This window comes from Dermacentor variabilis, chromosome 4 (assembly GCF_050947875.1).
Source record: "Dermacentor variabilis isolate Ectoservices chromosome 4, ASM5094787v1, whole genome shotgun sequence".
NCBI classification, from domain to species: Eukaryota; Metazoa; Arthropoda; class Arachnida; order Ixodida; family Ixodidae; genus Dermacentor; species Dermacentor variabilis.
Window position 1 is genome coordinate 148600733 of NC_134571.1, and position 16620 is coordinate 148617352.

General features: G+C 45.9%; 1 protein-coding gene across 2 annotated transcripts in view; it reads right to left on the reverse strand.

Annotated features, from left to right (window-relative positions):
* The window catches only part of LOC142579893 (uncharacterized), a 65859-nt gene extending 64272 nt beyond the window's left edge, over positions 1-1587 (reverse strand). For both annotated transcript variants that reach the window (XR_012827491.1, XM_075690562.1), the window contains exon 1: positions 1268-1587. Coding sequence is in view for 1 of the 2 variants with exons in the window: in XM_075690562.1 (XP_075546677.1) it covers positions 1268-1292 (25 nt within the window). In the remaining variant the exon portion in view is untranslated. The remainder of the gene's footprint in view (positions 1-1267) is intronic.
* Between the last annotated feature and the right edge of the window lie 15033 nt (positions 1588-16620).

Consider the following 16620-nt stretch of genomic DNA (forward strand, 5'->3'; position numbering starts at 1 on the left):
CATGGTGGTTAGTAAATATCTTCATGTGCTTATATGATATAGGCTGACAAAATTCGGCTCCTTAATGAAAATGGAGGTAAAGCCACTTCAACACGAACAGCATGCATGCCTCTCCATTTTTAGCAATTGAGACCAAAGTTTTTTGACAACATACCAACAAAGTTACAACAACATTAACACAAACGAAGTGTACTGAAACCTTGTAAAAAATGTTTTAACCCTTAATTAATATCATATGCACTCCCGACAATTGGCAATATTTTACCAGCCAATCCATGGAGCTGAAAAGGAATACCCTGGCAACAACCTGCACATTTAAAAAAATGAGCACGCGCACATTTTGCATGCGGCCGGCAAGAAATTTGAAAGCGCAGCTGCACGAGCATCTACCACTTGTTGACACGTGCGGTTAATTAAATTTGACGGAGTGAAACTTCCTGCCCTCGCCAGTTAACGCGTCTGAAACTGCATGCGAAAAACAAAAGGCGAAGATATATAACAAACGGTTCCAACTGCCCCCCCCCCCTTTTTTTTTATTTCTTTTAATGCAGTCGTTCACAGTTCGAGCACATCGCACAGCTGCAAACGCGTCGGCGGAACCTTCCGCGAAACTTTGACGATAACCAGACGCTGGTAACATGGACACATTTGTGTTATATACACACGGTTCTATTTTGCGACAGCGATTCGAGTCGTTCATTCATTTCAGTGATCGTCACACATGCCACAAATTTGTGTCTTCGCCGGTGTTGGTGCGCCCTCTCTCGAAGCGCGAAGGAAAAACGAAACAAAAAGCACCGGACGGGTACCGTTTGGCCGAGACCAACCGCAAGAGAGCCTTCAGACACCAAAGAAAGCTAAACAAAATAAGGCAAGTCTGGCCGGAGGAGCGCCACCGCTTCAAAACGCGATAGCTCCGTAGTTTACGAGGAGGCCCGTTCCAAGCGCGCTCGGAACTTTGGAGACTATCTACAGGCTAAAACATTTGTACGTTTTGTCAGGCCGATTACCGAACGAAAGACGAAAGCCCTGCGATACAAACAACAGGTTCGCGGGGATAAACTTGCTCGAAATTTCAAATGCAGAGGAGCGATGTGCACATCGGCGGCGAAGCCGCTCAGCACGCGTGCGCGCGCAACGGTCGCACAAGCGCAGCCACAGGTAACAAAGCGCGCGGGAACAGTCACCGCGTCGCGATCGCCTGCGCTCGAGTATGATCGCGCTGGTCCCAGTAGATTAGCGGCTACGTTTGCAAAGGAGGTCTCACCTGGTTTGACAGAGACGTCCGCCATGTTTACAAGCAGGGCGGGCGGCGAAGCTAGCCAAGCGTCGGCGGTTGCCCAGGGCTCGTCGTGGCTACAAAATGCGGCTGCGCCGGGTCTTCAGGCCGGCGCAGCGGCGATTCGGGCTGACGGTGCCATGGTGGGCATAAGTGGCAACGGACCCAGTTGCACGGAAGCGTCGCAGAATAAAAACCCGGCAGCCAAGCGATCAACTTCATGGATGCATACGATTACATGGCTGCTGCCGCGAAGTGGGTACGGGGTCCTAGGGAACCAAAGCGGCGAGGAAACCGAGAGAACCGCTTTTTCGTTTCCCTAGTTGATTGATGATAATGATAGCTAAAGAGGCATTGTCTTCAAATATTATTAGACTTATTTTTATACTGGAGAAAGTGTGACTAACTTGCAAGAAGTTTGCACACTTATAAACCTTCAACGCCTCGACCAACTCTACACGGAAAGTCGGAGATCCCGGGGGCTACGCAGGGTCGTATGGCAAGTTCTTATTTTGTGCGGCTGTTTTAAAAAAAGAAAAGCCGGGTGCAATGCGAGACGGTAAATGCTATTCTTTAAGTTTGTTCAAGTTTTTTTATTATTGTTGTCGTCTATAGGGGTATTCGAATATTAGAAATTTATAATACTAATCGAAGAGCCCTTAGTATTCGAACTTGTCGAATATTCGGGTGACAACGACTTGCGCAAACGTGTGAATTGTTTCGAATGAACCTGCTGCAGAAGCGCCACTGTTTTGCGCAGATGCATCAGATCCTGACTGAACGCAAGTGGCAGATAACGTTTGCACAATAATTTTTCAGTCATGCAGTATAAGAATGCCTCGCTTTCAGGTAGCCTATATATAAATTTTCTGTCCCTATTCAGGCAGACATTTTTTGTCCAGTTTCACCATATTTGAACCCATTTAAAGGGGCCCTGAACCACTTTTTATCGAAGTGGAGAAAGACATTTGAAGTGGAGATGGGCTATTTCAGAACCACTTGGCCGCAAAAAGTACTTCAATGCCTTCAGCAGAAGCGGAGATATCGGCAATAAAGCATGGCCTCAGCTGTTCTCCCCTTCCTCCTCCAATGCCTTGCACTGCGAAGCCTACGGCGGAGACGTCACCGTGGCGCGCAGTTCAAATTTCCGATTTGGTGTATGCCGCGCTAAACGTCAGCCAAACGCGGCTGTCCTCAGAGAGCCGCAGTGTGCTTAGCCACTGGACTCGTGGTGGCGCCTCGCGGCGGCCGCGGTGTAGCCGAGCGCATTGACCAATAGCAGCCGCGTATTGGAGTGTGCTTTATGACGAAATAGAGCGCACAGAAAAGAGCGAGGATCATGTGGTTTTTGAAACGAGAGTGTTTGAGAAAAACGTGAGTTCGCGCTCCGCTTGCGAGCTCCACGGACCGCGTACGACAGCAGAACTTGGCAGAGATGTTCACAACAGCGTGTGCTACCCGCGGACTATGTCATTTCACCAAGCCCGAGGGGTTTTTCAGGGCCCCTTTAACGCAACGTGCACTCCTCTAGGATCGCACTTCTTTCGCTTACAGAACACAAAACTTTACGTGTATGTGGTGATGTTTGTTTTCTTGTTAGCATGCGCGCGCGTGTAGGGCCGACCTAGCCATGGTGTTGACAACAGTTTTCTAAACGAAATAATGCTTTCAAGCCTGGAATCAAACAAAACAATACGCGTACGTTGGTTACTCATGTTTAGCCGTGCTTTTCTGTTGCACGTACGGGTGACGACGCGCGCTTGCTGTCATTTTATGGTGGTTAATATTATGGTAATATTAGCCGCAAGATCGAGCAATAGGTATCGCACTGTGCGTAGGCCAGACGTGCACACGTCACAGAAAAAAAAAAAGAAAGTCGATTGCAATTACTTCATTCAAGAATGTACTTGATTACAATTAGTCATTACTGCCCCTGAAAAGCAATTGAGGCATTACTAAATTGTAATCGATTACTTTTACGTGACTTTCATCTAGACATTTAATAACATTGCAGAGATAATGTGAACAGAATGAGCTGGCCTAGAACATCCAGTCTGTCTTCTGCAGCCCTTCACGCATTGCTTACCTTTACCAACTCTAGGGGATATGCGAAATTCTGTAAGCAGGCTTTCCCACACAGCTACTTAGCCCTAACCATGATGGCCGCGTGGGAGGGAAGGCAATAAGAAAGGTGCCAGCAGAAGTCCACCATCGTCGTTAAGTGGCGCGTAGAAAAGTGCACGTGCAGGATTTCTATATCTTCTATTGATTAAAAAAAAAATAAGTTCCTAGTTCTTGTCGCGAAGACATAGGTGGCGACACTGAAAACTCGCCCTATCTGCGGGCTGGGAGATAGGGCGGTGTTGTAGGAACAGCTTGCGCACAAGATTGTTGTTGGTCAGCGCCTGATTACGTGCAACGCTCATTATTGCTGGGACTTGAAGAAGACACGTACGTTTGGGGCAATGAAAAGTCATAAAAAATCGTCCGTAGGTGATATCTCCGCATTAACCTCCTAAGTGGCCTTCGGTATCGAGACACACCAGCACCAGTGCAATTACACTCTACACTCTTAGAAAAATTTACACCCTTTGGGGCGTATCTTGTCCCACAACGATAATCGTCATCTGTCTTGCCCGCGTTTCCTTTCTTTAACGCTGCGAGCCCGGTACTTCCCAGTCACGAACGGCATGCGCGTTATCAGTGTGACGCAGCGTTCTTGACAGGAAAGTAGCGAGCGCCGAGTTTTCAAGAAAGGAAACGCAAGCAAGGCAGATGACGATTATCGTTGTGGGACAAATATACACCCCAAAGGGTGCAACCGTTTTAAGAGTGTAGAGGCAGTGGCACCCTTTGGGGTGTATATCTACCACACTACGATAATCGTCATCTGTCTTGCTTGCGTTTCCTTTCTTGAAAACGCCGCGCTCGTTACTTCCCTGTCGAAAATGATCTGTCATGCTGATAACGCGCATGCTGCTCGTGACTTGGAAGTGCCGGGCTCGCAGCGGTAAAGAAAGGGAATGCGGGCCAGACAGATGACGATTATCATTGTGTGGCAAATATGCACCCCGAAGGGTGCAACTGTTGAGCGTAGTCGGCCGTCATCCTGTGCAGCCGTAAACCTGAAAAAACAAATATTCAACTCCCGGGTTTGCTTGTCTTAACACGAAGCATCCACGAGGCTGTCGCGTGATACAATCTCGGGCTCTCTACTGCAGTTCCCGCCAAATTCAAGATTGCCAAAATTGGAACTGGTTACTTAAAAAATTGGTTACTGAAAAAAAAGGTATTGCATTACAGTAAGCATTATCAAGTAAAAATATAATCGTTAAATTACAAGGTGACCAAAGAAAAAAAATGGAATGCAATAAAGTAATTAATTACGCATGTAATGTGATGATTTATTATAAGGCACAGTCTATAGTTGCACTCGCAGTAGACGAACGCTGATCGCGAGCGCAGCCGACACAAGAGCGCCTTCTTCGTCTTCCTCTTCACCACCAGGTAACATCGTTACCTACAAGTCTGGTGTAGGAGGTCAGCGGGGCACCGGGGCGCATTGAAATGTACGCAGCGGCGCTTCGTTATGAGTGAACTACAGCTGCTAAGGATGCGCGTTGACTTCGCTTGAGCATTCCTCTAATACACGTGGAAAAAAGCTCAAACTCAGTCAACGGAGAAGTGGTGTTCAGCCACACAGTCTGTGTTTCGGCACAGGAAGCTTTTCGTAAGTGTTCGACTTGCGCTCTGTCTGCTATGTTGGCGTTGGTTTTGCAAAGCTAAACAACAATGCAGCATTTTTCTGTATAATGTTGCACTGCTTATAGAGTTTGTGTTTCCTACAACGAGGTTAACGTAATAAACACACACACACACACACACACACACACACACACACACACACACACACACACACACACACACACACACACACACACATATATATATATATATATATATATATCCTACGTTGTCTTTGGCGTCATTGTTGGCTTGTGATATTGCCGCAGAGAGCTTTCCAAATGCCAGTTACGAGAACTCTCTTCCACGCGCTTCATCGCTAAAGCCCTTAGGCATCACTCATAGCATCGCCATTAGAGGAGCGCGAGCAACGCCTCAAGCATGCATGGCGATACAGCGCGTGTCTCGCGTGCACGCGCACACGGCAGCGCCCGGGCCCCCCGTCCAGTGAGAAGTGACGACGTGGCTCCTGGCCTTCGGGGGTGCGTGAATGTATGTTCGGTGTGGAGACGCGCTTCACTGTTGAATAGGCTCCTGTTAACTCTTCTCGTAAATTGTGTGATTAATGCTTTGGTATTGAGTTTCCGGGCACAAGTTCGCCCACAATAAACCAGTTTGTTTAGTGCGCTTCATTGAAGAATGCTACAATATGACTAATAAAAAATCGGGCTCTTGAGTTTGCTTTGTTCTCGTTCATTGCATAGCGAGGGTCTCTAATCCGGCAGCTTTGATGCCTTTGAGCACGGGGGGTTTATTGCCTTCACCCAAAAAAGTTCCCGTAGACGTGACGCCTACGGCAGAAATTATGTTCCACATCTGCCGCCAAGGCCATGAGTGATGGCGATGGCTAACATTCCCTGTCTTAGTTCTAGCAGATAAACATAAATACGTCAGAAAGTAGACGGGAAAACGGCGCCGCAGTAGCTCAATTTGTGAGAGCATCGCACATGTAATGTGAAGGCGTGGGTTCTTATGACACCTGCTGAGTTTCTTTTTCATCCACTTTCATTTCCACTTATTTATATCTAATGAAATACTACACATATTTTCTTATATTCTGTCCTATAGTGTCATGTTTGTTGGCTTCCTACGTTATGACTAATAAAAATCGGGACCCCCGGTTTTCTTTCTTCTCGTTCATATATATATATATATATATATATAACCGGAGATAACCGCCAAGTTGTGCCTGTATTTTCAATGGGCCAAACATATTTAGCAGGATGACAAGCACAATTTCGTGGTTATCTTCGGTTTAATTTCCCAACAGTTCTGGTCGGTGGACTGAGCTTTCTCGAGGGCTACATTAAATTCTCGCGACGCAGTTTCTTCATATATGTTGTTACGGGAAGGAAGAAGCGTGCGTCTATTTACAGATGGCTTTTAATGGCTGAGCCAGCAAGCGTAAAGCAGCGATAATGCTACACTCTTCTTCGTCGTCTCCAAGGCCACCATCAACGTCCTCCTTTTCCCATATTACCGACTGTGACATCACCCCCGTCGGAAACAGCACCTTATTGGTGTGGCTCATCGGTCTGAGAAAGGTCGGGTTTGGGCGGCTGACGTGGATGATGTCAGAGAGAGGTGAAGGCACCGTGGCATCCAGTGGAGACTCTTCATATGTGACAGGGGTCACCTGGCGAAGGATGCGGCAAGGGCCATAGTACCGCGAGAGGAATTTCTCCGGAAGACCAACACGCCGAGTTGGACACCAAACTAGCATAGCATACCATAGCATAGCATACCATAGTTCAACAGTTTACGCGTCTACCTAATACCGCAGCTTCATCGACGTGCTAAGACGTTTGTCCACCGCGTAAGCCTACCTCCTGCGAGAACGTCGTACGTATCGTTCGGCGAGAAATCGAAGCCGCGTCTCCTGCCACGCCAGTGACGCAGTGCTTTGACGATTCCTGGCCACTTGTCTCTCTCATTCAGTCGTTAATTCGCCAAGAACTTGCCAATGTGGGCCTTCCGTACATCTGCTCCGCCAGCCGTCCTGACTTTGGTTCGTCTGCTGCCTCTGCCCCTGTTCACCGGAGCCAATACGGTCCATATCCGAGCTATCGCATCCCTGCTGAATGGCGCACACATGACGATAGACCCATCTGCTTTTACTGTGGACATGTGGGCCACATCTCTCGCCACTGTCGAAGTTCCTGGCCATCCCACTCTCGACCAAGCTTTCTCGCCTACCGCCGCTCCCCACTGAATCTTCGCCCACCATCATCGTCCTCCTTTTCCCACATTACCTACTGTGACAATATTGTTACAAAGTGTGGGAGAGAGCAAGGGGCTAAAGAGATTACTCGTCTGCAGGCGCCAGCATTTGTAAGCGAAACAAAACAGGGGTATTCACCGCGATTCGCGGAGCTGTGCGTCTCATCACTGGCAGCGTTTGGGTCGTTGACGCGTTCTCCACGACGAGTGTCATGGAGTCAGGAAGTGAGAAGCGTAAGAAAATGAATTCGGTATGCGTGCTAATATATACGGTGCACTAGATGGTAGAGAAACACGCAAGCCAACTTGTGGTGTTCTGACCAAGCGAAAGAACTGCAATATCAGAAAAAGTGTGGCGACAGTGCTGCAGCAATGGAGACGGGTAGGGGGAAGTGGGGAAAAGGGTGTGGCGACGGCGCCTGTGCACGTGGCATGCACTTGTGTGGTTATTGATTGATTGATTGAAAAATTTTTTCTTGATTTTTCTTGGGCATGGGCAGGACATGTAATGAGGAGGGAAGATAACCGATGGTCATTAAGGGTTACGGACTGGATTCCAAAGGAAGGGAAGCGTAGCAGGGGGCGGCAGAAAGTTATGTAGGCGGATGAGATTAAGAAGTTTGCAGGGACGACATGGCCACAATTAGTACATGACCGGGGTTGTTGGAGAAGTATGGGAGAGGCCTTTGCCCTGCAGTGGGCGTAACCAGGCTGATGATGATGATGATGATGATGATGATGATGATTGAAACTTTTATTGGAAGGGATGGCCTGAGGCCAAAGATATGGTTATTGAGCCTATTCGCGCAGCAGTTTGTTCTAGGGAAACGAGATGGCGCTTTTGGCGGCGCGCTGCACGTGGCCTCAGCGACAGCGCACGAATACGAAACTATTACCCAGGTAGCACACAAAGTCTTGAAAACGTCGTATTAAGGGATTCAACGTCTGAAACGGATTTTTGACCAAAATCGACGCATCAAAGACGTTCGAAACAAGATAGCTTAAAAATGAGGGGTGAATACGTTTCGATAACGTTGGAAGCCAGGCAGCTTAAAAACGAGGGGTGAATACGTTTTGAAAACGACTCAAGGCGCCACCGCCACGCCACGGCGCGTCAGCCTCTTTAGCGGCTTCTACAATATTCAACAACCCATCAACGCGATCCAAGTTTGCGCAAGGTGGCGATACCGTCGTCAAATCATGTGACCAAGGTGGCCACGTGATTCGTGATGCCGGGCGGCCGGGCGAGCCGGGCATAGTCGCGTCGTCATGGCGTCGTCGCATCACCGCACTCGCATCGCGCTGTGGTGTGTTTGCGGCTGTTCTGAATGTGCTGCCGCTGCCCTTTGCTATGTAAGTGTTGCAGTGCTTTGCTTTCAAGAAAACGATATTCTGTGATCAGTTCGGGTTGTGCGATATGTTTGTGTGGTTTTAATTTGGAAATCAGTAGTGTTTTCAATTGTTATGTGATCAAGGCGGCCACGTTATTCGTGAAGCCGGGCATAGTTGCGTTATCGCACTCACATGGCACTATGGTCTGTTTGCGACTGTTCTGAATGTGCTGCCGCTGCCCTTTGTCATGTAAGTGTTGCAGTGCTTTGCTGTCAAGAAAACGACATTCTGTGATTAGTTTGGGTTGTGCGATCTGTTTGTGTAGTTTAATTTGGAAATCAGTAGTGTTTTCAATTGGAGGGCGTGGAGTGGAGGGCACTAATCAGCTCTTCAAGTTCATTGTCATGTTATGTGAGGCGCCTTTTCACTGACGCTGTAATTAAGGCGTTAAGGGCAGTATAAGGACGAAAGTGAGAGGGACGAAATCGTGCCTGTGTGTCCCTAGCGGCGGGATCGGCCGCTATGCGTGATCCTAACAAGAAAGCATTTTGCAGAATGTGAAGAAAGGCGGCAAAATTTCTGTCTGTGCGCACCTTGCCGATCTCCGCAATAGAGCCGTCATCGTGGTATTTTAGTCTCTCGTTTAGCAAGAGTGTTGGAGACAAGGGAACTGGTTCAAACAGGCCTTTTTTTTTTAATGATTCAGTACTAGTGCGGTATCCCAAAAGGTGAGGTCAAGTGCTCGCCATATTTTCTTCCCTCGCGCTACAGCGCACTGACAGAATTGTGCGTGCACCATACCGTGCTTTTATCGTTTGCGCTTCAGGTTCTCGATTGTGTTTTCGCCCCCTTTACCCACGTGATGGGTATTTCATGGTCTTACCGGGTACCACATGTGTCCATATATTGTGTCCAATATATGAAACGGCCAAATTCGATTTTATTTGACGCCTCAAATGGTAGTAATGTATTGAGTCCCTTGTAGCTTTGTGCTTGTTATCAATTTTACTATTTGGCGAATGGATACATCATGTACGCTGCATAACTCGCTTGTGGATACTGCATACGTGAGTCGAGTATGCCCTTGGTATAAAATAACTTGTATGATTTAGGTAGTACGATTGTTTGCAGTTTGGGACATGTGTCGGAATGTACGCTGTGCGCCCTTCGCGCTTTACGGCGGCCTGCCGAGTTCGTGCGGGTGCCATGTGTGCGCATGGAGTTCGCGAAGCGCTCTGGCAGTTCTATATATATATATATATATATATATATATATATATATATATATATATATATATATATATATATATATATATATATATATATATATATATATATATACATGTGTTCTGTTCACGCGCTTCGCACAACAGGGCATGTCGCAGTTCTTTGTCCTTGTGCAACACATTTTCCTAGGGTACGTCTGTGCATTATTTGATGCCGGTTTCACACGGGGCTCTTTTAGCCGCTATCCAGTCCGTTACAAATCGAATTTCTCGGTCGTGATTGGCTCCTCTGCGCAAGCTACGAGAGTGAGCCAGTCGCATTGATAATTTCGATCCGGATCGGGCTTGATCGCGATCGAGAGTGGTCGTGTAACACCGCTTTTACACATGGCTCCCACATAGGGAACACTTTAAGTTCAATGCTACTGAGTCAAGGGCAAGTGCATATATATGCCAGTGGTGGTATGTGGGCAAGTCTTTCTGGTGAAGCCAATACTTGTGCATTCAAAACATTTCAATTACCAGCGTAGTGCATCAATGTGTCTACTTCGACAAAATGGAGCACCAGTGCAGATATCTGAGCATACCTGTCCAGTGCAGCAAGTGTGTCTACATTGAAACCACTACCAGCATGTGCGGCAGTTCTATTTCCAGCAGCGGGACTGCACAATAATCAGTAGGGTGCTCTCAAGCTGTTTATCTATGAAGCTCTGCCGGGACTGTGTGCCAAATATTTTTGGACGTGAAAGTGGGGGTGAATTGGTAAACATCAGTGGAACTGTGCCTGGACTTTGTGGCAAATGTTTTTGGATGTGAAAGTGTGAGTGAACTGGCAAAGAATTTGCTCTGGGCTACATATGTTAAACGTTTTTCTCATTCAGATTACTTTTTTTTACTGAGACTGGAGATGTGCGCAAAGTGTGACATGTCAGTGTGCTAATTAATGTATTTGCTGGTTTGCAAATTATTCGTTGCAACTTTGTTTTTGCCAGAGAGGTACAACTGTGCCTCTTGTAAAGGGCTTTTTAGGTAAAACACTTACTATTTGTTATGACCATTGCTTCCTTTGTTACACAAATGCAGCTTCCAGTGCGTTCCAGTTTATTTCCATGTTTATGTAAGTTTCTAATATGAGGCTTGCATATTCATTTCTCACGTTCTGGAGTGGCAAGATGCAGCATTACTGTCTCATCGTTCGCTGTACTACAGTAGTGTTCACTTGTTACACTTGTTACACGTTTAAGTATTCTGCACTAATTTCACTTTATTGCTTTTTTGTTGTATGGTTATTTTTTCTCGCCATTACCTTCTTTGATATATCCTAAAGGCAATATTTGCAATTTTGCATTGTTCCCTTTTTTTTTTTATTTCTGCCACAGTATTGTTTTATGATGGTATGCGGTGGTATTTCTTTTTCTGCTCTTTTCAAGCTTCTAGCTGATTGGTAACATTCCTTGGAGGCAGTTACCATCCGATTCATACTCTTGCATTTTTCAGTCTACTTCTTCCATTCGCTCCGATGTCACTTCTGCATAACTCTAGTCCATCTAATAGCACGTGCACTTTACTATGATAAATTAGACACTTTAGTACACTCCAGGTTTTTCTGTTCATTTTTGTATGTGTACTTGGAATTTTGTTTAGGTGCTAGTGAATGTTCACTTTCGAGTTCATTACGAATCCTTTCTGCGACTTTTGTCATTGTTGATGTACTTTTACTTCTATTTGCATTTCCCACACAGTTTGTTCGAACCTTGCATAAGCATTACATTTTATTGAAGTGTTTTTGCTTTGTCACAATGTTCTCATTTCATGCACTCTTGGCATGAAGGGCTTGGTCTGGCCACCTGCCAAGACGTGGCCATTTGTTCTTTGCAGGATGTCATTCCCATTGTGGTTGTAAGCATCGTAGCTTACTAAAGGCGGTATTAAGGATTCATTATTCCTAACAGGCTCATTTTCGTGCGGCTTGGTAGAGGATGCGCCGGCCATGCGGGGGAACAGTGCTTGGCACTGCGCCATGGCTCTTACAGTCAACACCGACGCTTCTACTCATCTGGGGCGCGATTGGAAATCGTTGTTCGAAACGCCCAATCAGTTTCACCTCCCGCGATTGGCATAGGCCGTGCCAACGGCCTAGGCCAATGAGGTTTGTTTCGCGTGAGGCGAAACTAAACGCGTGTTTTGAATAACGATGTCTGATCGCGCCCGTCACCCGCGAAAATTAGCTTCAGACGATCGTAAACCTTTCAAGACCGCTTCTAGACCAGCTTCTTGATAACGTCCTAAAAACGTTTAGAAATTGATTACGAATAGTTTTGGCAAAGGGATTACTTGTGTCTTTCCCAATCCTATTTCTAGACCAGCTTTTCGAATACGTCTTGCAGACCTATTCTAGATCGTCTCAAGAAAGTAATTAAGCCGGACATTAGCAGAGATATACGTTTTCCCGCCGAAGTTCTCTCATTCGTGTCTTCTTTAACCCGTTTTTATCGTCTTGGATAAACGCTACGAAAACGTTACGTATCTCTTTTGTGCTACCTGGGTACCGCTTATGGCTTGCTTCTGTGCGATGAGCTGTCGGAAATGCAACTGATTTTTCGCTAACGCACTGTGCCCCAATCATGCTGGATCGGAGACGCATGCAGTATAGTTGGCAGCAAAAATAGTGACTGGCGTATTACAGAATGGAATGAATCTGTGTGGCCAAGTTCGTTGACCGCTGCTGCAACTGTCCGTGTGTGTTACCAGCACTTCGAAATGTACGGCTTTCCTCGAGGATACAGAATTTTGCTCATCCGCAAGCGCTGTATACAGCTGACTTTCAAAGAAAGGGCTTCAGCCTCGGAACTTCGACAAAGTGAGTAGCGCCTTGCTAGCGCCGCTTCTTGCCATAGTAAGTTTCACGCGCAGTATCTACACACATCTACCCGAACTGGCACATAAACTTACGCCCACTCTAACGCGAACGGGTCAAGAATAAGCGAATGGGCGCGCCCTTGAATATATGTGCATTATATACGCACAATGAATGACGGACTACATCGATAGCTCACGAATGGCCGAAGCTGAATGTTTCGTAGAGTAAGCGATTCACTAGCGATAATATATCTTTGCTACAACGTGTTACGACGTACAAAACAGCTAAGTTTCAAGTCTTGTGCGCAATAAGAACAATTCTATCGTAACTGAGCACACCCGCGAGCGATTAGGCTGAAAATAATCAGATAGTGACCGCACCGAGGAACTTTACTGAGTCAGAAACGTGACAAGCCGCTGCTTCACGATATTTACAAAATAAAGAACGCAGAACAAGACACACTAATCCTGATTAAATTCAGGAGCGGAAAGTTTGGATAGCCTGGAATACATATTTAGCCCCACTTTTAGATCAAGTACCATATACGCTGCTTGCGCCGTTTGGACATAGCTTCGAAAGCGCTTTTGTATGTTCTCGGACGCTGTGGCCAAAGTTCCGTGTCGTCCACCCAATCCCCGTCTGCGATATCTCACGAAACTGATGTTTACTAAACCACACCGGCGTCGTACACATCCATTGTAAACACTGCAGAGGCAGCTGAGGCAAGCAATGGATGCGTCACCACGTGATCAAACATTGCAGCGCCCGTCGGATCGCCGCGAAAAGGGCCAATAACGTCAAGCGCCTCGAAGGTGCAGGCGCGGCTGCAGCAGTGGTTGAAGCTGATGCATGGGAGGAGCGGTGACCGCGGCGGCGTTTGTGTCGGCGTAGTTTAGTGCCGTACGAAAAAAAAGTATGGCTTCGTAATGTACGCAGCCCATGTACGTAGCGTAAACAGCTCAAAGGTTGTTTCCAATATACATAGACGGCTTCAGCTAGGGCTTACAGTTTTGATACATGTCGTCTCCGAAGTGGATGACTCGTATAATAAAGTATGAACGAGAGGAAGGGGAGCCTGAGGAGCCCGATTTCGTTAGTGAACAATTATATGAAGCCAGCAGATATTAAAACAAAGGTAAGCATAGGGGAGATTATTTGCTCCTTTAATTTAGATATGCAAATATATGGTAAAGGAAAGGAAAGCGGCCAAAAAAACAACCTGCAGCTATTGGAAACCGAATCCATGCCCTCCACATTGCCCGCGCGATACTCTACCATTGATTTATGGTGACGACAATTTCCATGTCCAAATTCTTACACTGCAAATGAAGTTAATCCTTAAGAGTTCTTGAAGGTACAAATGTGTCTATCTCGTTCTTTTACGCCTTAACAACGTGAATTAACAGACAGTATAGCACCCTTAAGGGTGCAAATCGGTTTACAGTGCAGGTATCAGCATTTGCCTTCACTCTTGGCTCCTTTTCAACGAGCTCTTTATCATCCTAGTTAAGATAAGCTTGAGGCTGTTCATGTCTAGCGCAGTACAGTACAAAGTGACAAGTATTTCTGGTGTTGCCAACGCATGGTTGGCAACGGAATGGCCTTGACATTCAATGGCTATGCGCACCCGCTCGTGTAGGCTCACCGAACAATCGCATGCTTGGACGCAAAAGGCTTCACTAGCGTACAAAAAAAGAAAAAGAAAAAAAAGTACGATCGATTCCTGTTAATGATGGACACGGAAGCTTCACCGTCTTCCGAGGTGTTAATTTCGATGCCATCAATATTTAATGGTACGTGGAGTAAGCTGGATGCCATTAAGTGCATGCGCGGTACCGTTGCGATCGCTGTTTTTGTGTTTATCACTCTAACTGAGTTCGAGTTGCAGCTGGTAAGGCTCATGATTCTGCGCAGCAATGTAAGGATGTTCGACGCTACACCAGTCAAAAAGAAATTAGTTGTTTAGGGCCATAGGGCCATGTAGAGGGTAGGTACTCATAACTCATTCAGCTTATCCATATGTGATGACTTCAACAGGCAATTCTCTCCTACCCACTGACCTTTCCTGTTCTAGTGCTGCGCTTAAGGTAGCATATTTGAGACACTGCAGGATCTCTTATAGGGTCCTTGGGGCTCTCAAGAGAACTTCGAATTTCCACAAAGAGCTCCTGCCTCACTAAAGCTAGAATCGTTGGCGAGGGGAGTACTATGGTTCCGCTACATGTGGATAAGACGCCTCTCCAGGAAATACTCTAGAAGAGAACCAAATGTTTATTGGTAATATAGCGCCACATCCCATCTTTCTACGTCAAAATATGTAGATGTCCGGAATTGAATAACTAGCCACAGTACATAACTTTATTAGGATGGGCGTTGTTCACCATTTAATATTATTATTCCCCAAACCCCTCTTTGTCTTCTCTTTTCCCATACTTCTGTACTTCCTATTCTTCCCATTATTTCATCTGCCAAATACAGTCTACTTCAAATGTACATAGGGCAAAAACAAGCAAGAAGAGACTGGCAGATCTGTGGAGATGGAAAACAGAATTGATGTATCAGGTTGTGAATGAATTTCACGTACTCGTAAGTTTCTCGTTTTGGCAAGTAGACACATCACACAAGACCATTACAAATGGACACTTCTTAAAAGGACACTAAATATAAATGCTAAATGAATTTAAATGGTTAAAGTATCATTTTTAAAAAAAATTTCGTTATTTTGCCGTAATGGGTTGATTATTAGATGAAAAAAATGAAGGTTAATTCCGCACATACATACATACATACATACATACATACATACATACATACATACATACATACATACATACATACATACATACATACATACATACATACATACATACATACATACATACATACATACATACATACATACATACATACATACATACATACATGTATGCATGCATGCATGCATACCCGCCGTGGTTGCTAAGTGGCTATGGTGTTGGGCTGCTGAGTATGAGGTCGCGGAGTCGAATCCTGGCCACGGCGGCCGCATATCGATGGGGGCGAAAACGCCCGTGTACTTAGGTTTAGATGCACGTTAAGAACCTCAGGTGGTCGAAATTTCTGGAGTCCTCCACTACGGCGTGCCCCATAATCAGAAAGGGGTTTTGGCACGTAAAACCCCATAATTTAATTTAATTTGTAATACATGCAGCAGCAGCCTATCTTTATGTACACAGCATGTCGAAGGCCTCTCCCAGCAATCGTTACTCCTGCCTTCTGCGAACAGATTCCAACTTGCATCTGCAAATTTCCGATTTCGTACCCCCCCTCCCTCCCGCCCCCACTTTTCTGCCATCCTCGAATGCGCTTCCCTTCCCTTGCACCCATTCTCAAACTCTAATGGTCCTAGGCCCTAGTGGCGTGCACAACTCCATTCTTACATTTTTTTTTAATGTCACCTATAATATCGGCAATCACCGTCTGCTCTCTTATACACACCGGTCTCTTCTTGCTCTTAACGTTACGCCTAATATTTTTCGTTCTGTCAGTTTGCGCAGTCCTTAACCTGTTTTCGAGCTTCATTTTTGACCTCCAAGTTTCTGCCCAATATGTTGGCAACGGTAGAATGCAATGATTGCACACTTCTTCAACGACAGTGGTACGCTCTCAGTCAGAATCTGGTAATATCTGCCGTATGCAATGCAACCCTTCTTTATTATTCTGTAAATTTAGTTGTCACGATCAAGGTCCCCTGTGAGTAATTGATCTGAATAAACGTACTCCAGTACAGACTCTAGAAGCTGACTGGCGATCATGAATTCTTGAATTCATGAACCATATATTCAGGGGCTTTAAACTATTAGTAATTTTAATGAGAAGGCTATGTTAGCTACACAAATGCAGCTTGCATAGATGGTTTATGTGCTTTGGCTGACACAATTTTCGCTACCAAGTAGAGCTAAGAAATGCATAAATATTTT